This window comes from Nicotiana sylvestris, chromosome 2 (assembly GCF_000393655.2).
Source record: "Nicotiana sylvestris chromosome 2, ASM39365v2, whole genome shotgun sequence".
Taxonomy (NCBI): domain Eukaryota; kingdom Viridiplantae; phylum Streptophyta; class Magnoliopsida; order Solanales; family Solanaceae; genus Nicotiana; species Nicotiana sylvestris.
In genome coordinates, this window is record NC_091058.1 from 76,513,292 (window position 1) to 76,522,371 (window position 9,080).

A 9,080-nucleotide genomic window follows, 5' to 3' on the forward strand; every position below is an offset into this window, starting at 1 on the left:
AAATTTTTATTTTTCTCGTAAACTCTATGGCGAGTCAAACATTGTTACATAAATTATAACGGAAGTAGTACATAACTTTTTGCAAAACCTAAGACGTACATTTATTAAAACGGCAACCTAACTAAACTATACAGTATTTTATGCGATGAATTTTTTTATATAGTCAAATAAAAAGTGCATCAATCATGTGAAATTATTGTTTAATCTTTTTGATCAAACTTTGTGCTATTTTAAAGGAACTTTATTCTGGAAAAAATTTCTACTAATCCTTCTAAACGATCAACCCCTTAATAATACTGCTAAAAAGATTGGCTTTTGGAGTTATGATGTTGCGCTAATCTTTTTGAGTGTTAATTGGTAAATTTCTCAATGGTTTGAGGCTGACGAACAAATTTATTTACTGAAGTGTTAGTCTTATTGTTAAAACTTCTTTAAAAAATCGATTCCATTAGAAGTTTCACGTTTTATTGACTAATCATAATTAATTCAGTTCTTTTTAGAAAGGGAGAATTACGCGATATAGCAAACATATACACTATATTTATCATTTGTAGCTATACTTTCAAAAAAAATTACCATGTGTAGCTATATCAAGATTTTTTTATAGCAAATTCATAAAACAAGAGATTCATTGATTGAAACAAAAGGGCAATAAAGTTTTCGTAACTCACTCAATTGGTTAGGGACCTGCCTAATAGCTTGTACAAGCTATTGCCTTTGTGAATCGTATTTGCAAGTTGTTAAAGAAATTTATAACTTAACACATGTTTTAATTCATATTACACCGAATCTGAAGTATCCTATCATTTTTAAAGACTAACCATGTCTCAATAAAACAATGTAGCTACTGTCTTTGTTTTCTCTTATTCCTTTTTTTTTTTCCTTCAAGAAATCAATCTTGAAATTCGTTTTTATTTGTAAAATTTTGTCAGAACATCAAACAAATAAATCTTTGCCTTTTCGGGAAAATACCTGGTCGAACGTTTGGGATCGAGAGAATACTAATAGCATATTGCACAAAAACACAGATTTTTTTTGTAACATGTTGGATCACCTCCTCTTCGTCTTCATCTTAATTCTTGAAAAGTCCTAAAATACTAATTAGTAATGTAAGTACTTATGCTGTTATAGCTTTGTTAATGCATTTTTTTTAAATTTCTTTTCGTAATTCCGTAAGTCACCTAGCAGGTGAATTTCTCAGATGAGATACATTTTCAATGTGTCGCTTGCACAAAAAAGTAACCGCACATAAGTCTTAGAAATAACATATGCTACTCCTAAATATATGGGACCCAAAGAAATTAGATCAAATTGTGCACTTCCATACACACTTATGCAGCTACAACCAGCATGGCCTACACAAGGGGCATATACAGTGTCATCAGGTATGCAGACGTGGCAGTTTTTCTCTAAAACCAGCAGGAACAACACGTCAGTCACATGTGAGAGTTAATTAAGTACGTAGTTAAAATAAATTATTGTGAGAGCCAATAAAATGCACAACAGAGCTGGACGACCCCAAGCTCTGGTTTCTATATAAGTAGAAAGAATGTCATACGCACGAGTTCTTTTCTTCTTTCTTTTTTATCAAAATATATTAGAATACTAGATGATCAAAGGCCCGTGCTAAAGCACGAGCCCGACATGATTATTATAACAGGTGGGCGCCTCTCTGATTTCAGTTGTACGCTATTACAGCTCGGACGCGATTGAGTTTATCTACTCTTAGTTTTGACAGCGATGTTTTTTTATATTGCAGTTCTTGCTATCGTGGTCATTTAACCCATAAGGTGAGGTGATAGTACAATAATTTTAATCCTTCAATGAGCATGACTTCAAGTTTTTGAATGAAGTTGGGACCTCTCTGCTCTGTCGATTTTCAACTAAGATTTGGTTTGATACTTTTGGCCTACTGATACCCCTAACCTTTGTTTAGGTAGTAACTTCTATTAGTTTATTCTTCTTTTTAAAAACAAAACGAAGGAGAAATAAAGGGAGCCTGTCCTTTACTTCTGGCAGCGTTTTGCCATTGAAATTAAAACAGATAACCATAGCCAAAAGACTTCTATGTACAATATGTACATAATGGGATATTCTTATGTACAATAAGCACAAAAGTGGACAAAACTACATTGCAGTTATGTAGTCATATGTGTACCAAGACAATCAGAGAAGGGGAGATGGTATGTTTTACGTTCAAGAACTGTAAAACTTGGAGAAGAAGAAATGCAACTGAAAGTAAAATTACTTTGCATTTGATGTAAAACTTGGAGAAGAAGAAATGCAACTGAAAGTAAAATTACTTTGCATTTGATATCTCAGACGGTTATTATGAATAGTGTTGTAATATATATATACATGTGTTCCTCCACTAGCTGGCAAAACACGTGCTCTAAATAAACTAACTATAGTTTATGTACAAGAAAGTTCTAGAAGAAGATCCTATGGCTAAAATTAAAACAAACAAGTAAAGAGCAAGGGCTATGATGAAGCCACGTGTCCCTGTTAATGTGTTTAAGGAGGCAACTTTGATATCATGTGATACATTGCATAAACCTAGCCGTCAGAGATCTCTTTCAATTGAATACCATCGTCAACACCCCCCCTCAAGTTGGAGAGGGAAGAATGAACCCCCAACTTGCTCAGGAGCTCACGATGAGAAGGCCCAGAAAGAGGTTTGGTGAAGATATCGGCCAGTTGAGAGCGAGTAGGAAGAAAGGAAAGGGAGATGAGACCAGATTGAAACTGTTGGTGGACAAAATGGCAATCAAGTTCGACGTATTTCGTCCTCTCGTGAAAAACGGGGTTTTTAGCGATATGGATCGCAACTTGGCTATCAGAATGAAGGGGAATCGGTAAAGAGGGAGGCACAGAGAGATCCGTAAGAAGGCGGTAAAGCCAGGTTAATTCTGCCACTACACGACACATGGAGCGATACCCTGCCTCGACGGAAGACAAAGAAACAAAAGGTTGTTTCTTGGATTTCCAAGAAATGGGACAACCACCCAAACTGATGAAGAAACCACTAACAGAACGGCGAGAATCAGGGCAAGAACCCCAGTCGGAATCGCAAAAAGCGAGAAGATCAAAAGAAGGGGAAGAAGACATGAAAAGACCAAGACCAGGATCTTTTAAGAGGTAGCGAAGACAATGCATGGCAACAGCCAGGTGAGGAGAACAAGGATCTTGCATAAACTGAGATAGGTGTTGAACAACAAAAGAAAGATCTGGCCTAGTATGAGTGAGGAAGTTGAGCTTACCAAGAAGACGACGATAAAGGGAATGATCAGGGATAAGAGGACCAACTCCAGCAAAGAGCTTGATAGAGGGATCCAAAGGGGATGTGACTAGAGAAAGATCCAAACAAGAAAATTCAGTGAGCAGTTCAAGAGTAAATTTGCATTGGCTAACAAGCAAACCAGAAGGCTCCTGCAAAATCTCCATGCCCAAAAAGAAAGATAAATGCCCTAAATCCTTAATTCTAAATTCAGCATCAAGGAAATGTTTCAATTCAGTCAATTCTTGCTCATTGTTGCCAGTAAGTAGTATATCATCAACGTACACAACCACTAGTGAGACAGATGAACCAGACTTCTTGTAGAAGAGAGAGTAGTCATTGAGCGAGTGGGAGAACCCTTTAAAATTGAGGGCAGCAGTGAGCTTAGCATACCACTGGCGCGAGGCCTAACGAAGCCCATAGAGAGACTTCTTAAGGCGACAAACATAAGTGGGAGAGGGGGAAGGAAAACCAGCAGGAAATTTCATATAGACTTCTTCGTGTAGATCCCCGTATAGAAAAGCATTATTAACATCGAGTTGATAAAGACCCCAACCTTTTTAACAGCAATAGCGAGAATGCAAAGAATAGTAGTCATTTTAACAACCAGAGAGAACGTTTCAGTGAAGTCAATACCCTCACGTTGAGTGTTACCTCTAATAACCAAACGTGCCTTAAGCCTTTCAACACTGCCATCAGATTTAAGTTTCACTTTGTAAACCCATTTGCAGGGTAGAGCCTTTTTCTCAGGTGGTAGAGGAACTATTGTCCAAGTCTCATTGGCCAATAAAGCATCCAATTCCTTAGCCATGGCTTCCTGCCATCTAAGATGAGTAACAGCTTGAGAAAAGGAAGTGGGTTCATGAATGTGGGAGATAGAATTAACAAGCTGACGACTGAGAGGAGATAGGGTGGAAAAGGATAGAACATTAGGTGAAATAGGATAAAGAAAGCAAGGGGTAGAAACATCAGTAAGATGGACAACATTGCATATAAAATCTGAAAGGTAGGCAGGTGTTTTGTGTTCTCTTAATGACCTGCGCAAGCGAGCCTCAAGAAGAACAGGAGAAGGTGCAGAATGGGTAGGGGACATAGGAATAAAGGTATCAGTGGAGGTAGATGAAGAGGCAGAACTAGAGGGGAATTGTATAGGAGATGTAGGAGAAGAGGAAGGAAGAAGAGAAAAAAAAGAAGGAGGAGAGGAGAAGGATGGACTCAGATGGGAATCATTAGGAAGAGGAGAGTTAGGATGAGAAGAAAGGATAGAGAGAGGATAGTTGGAAGAAGACACAGTAGGGGAAACATGAAAGAGGGGGTAAGAAGCAGAATGCAAAACAGAAAAAGGAAAAATGGATTCATGAAACACAACATTTCTAGAAATAAAAACATGGTTAGTTTGCAAGTTTAGGAGCTTATAGCCTTTCTTCCCAAAAGGGTAACCAAGAAATACACAGGCAATAGCCCTAGGATCAAGTTTCCCTCTTTGATGAGACAAAGTAGAGGCAAAACAAAGGCAACCAAAACACTTAAGTATATTATAGTCAGGAGATTTGCCAAAAACAATTTCATAAGGTGTCTTGTGGTGAAGCAATTTGGTATGATATCTGTTAATAAGAAAGGTGGCAGTTAAGAGGCATTCACCCCAATAAATGGTAGGAACTTTGTATTGAAATAGCAAGGCTCTACAGGTTTCAAGTAAGTGTTTGTGTTTCCTCTCAACTATACCATTTTGTTGAGGGGTGGATACACAACTAGTTTGGTGAATGATCCCTTTAGACTGAAAATAAGCAGCAGCAGTAGAACCACTCCCTAGTTCTAAGGCATTATCAGATCGAATGACTTTAATGTTGGTGTCAAATTATCTTTCAACCATGGCAATAAAGGATTTGATAATAGTGAAAGCATTGCCTTTGTTGCTCAAAAGGTAGGTCCAAGTTCCCCTACTAAAATCATCCACTATGGTTAGAAAATATTTAAAACCATCATAAGTAGTTGTTTTATAGGGTCCCCAAGTGTCAATATGTATAAGTTCAAATATGTGTGATGTGGAAGAGGTGCTTTTAGGAAATGGTAGCTTATGTTGTCTTGCTAGAGGACAAATAGAGCAAGGGTGAGGATCAGAAACAAAAGCATTCTGTGGTAGAGAAGAGATGTGTTTCATACTTGAAATGGGCATATGCCCAAGTCTTACATGCCATAAAGTTCCACAAGAAAATTCAGAATTAGAAAACAGGGTGCAAACAGACTGATGACAATTATTAACAGGAGATGAAATTGTTTGGTTTGTCTGCAGGTGAGTTCCAGACATGGGATGAAAGGTCTGCAGCAGATAGAGTCCATCCTTCACTTTACCAGGATCTAGAGGCCTCCTCAAGGAGGGGCCCTGTAAGAAACAAGATGTAGCAGAGAAGGTAAGCAGACTGTTAAATTGTGAGCATAGTTTGTGAACTGATAAAAGGTTAAATTTGAAACTAGGAACTAAAAGCACTATGTTAAGAGTGAGATCAGGATGGATATAAGATTGTCCAGCATGTGTGACTTTAATCCTAAAAGAATTAGGTAGGTTGTCAAAAACAGGTTGTGATAATGGTTTGATGTTGAAAAGAATAGATTCATCAAAAGTTATGTGTTCTGAGGCACCAGAATCAAATATCCAAAAATGACAAATAGAATTTTTAGGAGTAGTTAGGATAGTAAAGGAAGCAATACCAGCACAGTTAACTGTCACATTTGCTTCAGAATTAGAAGTAGTTTGTTGGCCAATTTTGACTTGGTGTAGTATCTCCATCAATTGAGAAATTTGCTCTGATTTAATCCAATAGACACATCAGTATTTGTAGGCTGTGTAGAGTCTGGCTAAGTCTTGATGGCATTGCTATGTGCTGAATTATAAAAAGTTGGTTGTACATTCTTCCTTGGTTTGTTGTTCTTAAATCCTCCATGTTGAAAATTTGTGGGATATCCATGAAGCTTGAAGCATTTTTGTATAGTATGTCCTGTCCTTTTGCAATATTTGCAGCTTGAATTATTTCTCCGATTGTCCTGATAGGAATTGGGCTTTGAAGTACTGTAAAATGATCCTTGTTTCATATTGAATCTCTGATTGCCTTGCCCTAAATGGATGACTGTCTAGCAACAGAGAAAAAGGTAGAGTCTGTAGGTAAAATCCCCATAGGTTGTATACTTCTTTGTCTTTCCTCTTGTAGTAACAGAAAATAAGCTCGATCAATATCAGGTGAGGGATTCATCATCATTATATTGCCTCTACATGTAGTATATGTCTCATTAAGACCCATTAAGAATTGCACTAATTTCTGCCTTTCTTCAAGTGCACTGTTTTTCTCTACAGCCCCACACTTATAATCAACACAACTGCATACAACTCTAGAATCAAGTAGATCAATCTCATCCCATATGGCTTTCATATTATTGAAATATGTTGCAATATTGTTTGAACCTTGTATAGTTTCCATTATTTGTTTTTGTAGATCAAATAATTGCGCTAGATTAGACTGTCCATATCTCTTCTCAAGCTGTTCCCACAGATCATGTGCAGACTTAGAGTGAATTACACTAGATCTAATTTCCTTGGTAAGAGAATTTAATAGCCAAGCAAAAACCATATCATTACACCTTGTCCACAGATTAAAAAATTCAGAATTTTCCTTTGGTTTAACTAACTTCCCATCTATGAATCCAAGTTTGTTTTTAGCAGATAAGGAGACTAGAATAGATTTCCTCCATGATCCATAACCAGTCCCATCGAAAGCAAAAAAAAAAGGCCATACCTGGCGAATCGGATGCATGAAGATAATAGGGATGAAGATGATCAATTTTCGCCATTATTGGAGCAGGAGAATCAGCGGAAACACTGGAACCAGAATCTTCAGCCAAAACCATATTCAACGAGAGAAGATGAAACGATTACTGATATTCCAGAAATTTTGTATACTAAATCGCAATTGAATCTAGTGAAATTGATATGCTCTGATACCATGTAAAACTTGGAGAAGAAGAAATGCAATTGAAAGTAAAATTACTTTGTATTTGATATTTCAGACGGTTATTCTGTACAGTGTTGTAATATATATATACATGTGTTCCTCCACTAGCTGGGAAAACACGTGCTCTAAATAAACTAACTATAGTTTATGTACAAGAAAGTTCTAGAAGAAGATCCTATGGCTAAAATTAAAACAAACAAGTAAAGAGCAAGGGCTATGATGAAGCCACGTGTCCCTGTTAATGTGTTTAAGGAGGCAACTTTGATATCATGTGATACATTGCATAAACCTAGCCGCCAGAGATCTCTTTCAATTGAATACCATCGTCAACAAGAACCAAGATACGTACACTGGAAAAATCCAAATCTACACTTACAACAGTGGAACGCCTCTAGTATTTTATCTGAGCTAAAAACTTTAGCAAAAGTGGCATATCCTCCCCTGTACCAGCAAAATATATTGCTTCACCTAACCTTTCAATCACATATTGTTCATTCCGCTTATGCAACGCCCCTAGGCACAGTGACTAACAATACTGCAGAAAGCTGGAATTGAATGGTGCATTGATCATTCATGATATTGATATATAGAAAGTGGCTCCCTGATGCTAGTCCAGTGGTTAACAAATACATCTAGTATACCCTGGAGATTACAAAATGAAGTGAACGACATAAGAATCAAGATAGAGCTATTTGATGAGACAAAGGTGAATTACACTGAGAAGGTAACAAAGGGGTAGAGAATTTATCTAATTGTGGTTTATATTGTAGCGCCATCACCTGTATACAATATTTCAACATCTCCCAAGGGAAGGTTAACATGGATCGACAACTGCTTAGACTATAATTTTGATGTACTTTGATTTTCTTTTTTGTAGCATAGGGAAGATCTCTCACTCCCTATCTCCCTTTTGTGAAAACACTTGATGACCTACATATGTATTGGTTGGAGCATGTTCCACCTCTGTAGGAATAGAGAGTTTAGGATGCCAACTCTTCTGCATTTTGTACTCCCTTTTTATACTCCGTATTGAATAAAAACAGGCTCGTTGATTAAAAAAAGAAGAAAATATATACGTTACACCTGTATCACCAAACAAAGTAAAAAATAAGAAGCTAATTGTGATGACCCAAAGGGTCATCTTCTGTTTTAGAACTCAAATTCGTATTCCGAGTCCTTAAAAACCTCATTTTATCTCTCCTCGATTTGCGTGCGCAGTCCGAGCGTGATTCCGGAAAGTCTTTATTTGGAAAATTTATGTAATAACAATTTTTGTTGACTTCGGTCAACGTTTTAGATAAATGGACCCGGACCCGTGATTTGATGATCCCAGTAAGTCCGTAGTAAAATATTGGACCTGGTCGTATGCCCGGAATCAAATTCCGAGGTCCCAATCCCGAGAAATGAATTTTTGATGAAAATTGTAAGACTAAAAATCTAAAGAATTAAAGAAATTGATTAATGTTTGATCTCACTAGTATCAGGTTTGTATTTTAGTTTCGGAGCCCGGTACATGTTTAATATAATATTTAAGTCATGTATGTAAAATTTGGTGAAAAATGGAATTTATTTGACATGATTCGGGCATCTGATGGAGAAAAGAGGAATTTCAAGTGTTCTTAAGAATTTCATGTGTTTTGGTATTAAATCCGTAGTTTTGGATATTATTTTGACGATTTGATTGCACGAGGATGTTTTAAAACTTGTGTGCATGTTTGGTTTGGAGCCTCGAGGGCTCGAGTGAGTTTTGGATAGGCTACAGGGTATTTTAAAACTTAAAAATTTTTGCTGGTATGACT

The 9,080-nt window shown here is 36.9% G+C and overlaps 1 protein-coding gene across 1 annotated transcript; it reads right to left on the reverse strand.

Annotated features, from left to right (window-relative positions):
* Positions 1–6,390: 6,390 nt before the first annotated feature.
* Positions 6,391–7,177, reverse strand: LOC138885099 (uncharacterized). The gene is made up of 2 exons (XM_070165998.1): positions 7,066–7,177; positions 6,391–6,965 (listed from the first exon to the last, which is right to left on the reverse strand). Exons 1-2 carry the CDS (start codon positions 7,175–7,177, stop codon positions 6,391–6,393), a joined length of 687 nt encoding a protein of 228 aa, XP_070022099.1.
* Between the last annotated feature and the right edge of the window lie 1,903 nt (positions 7,178–9,080).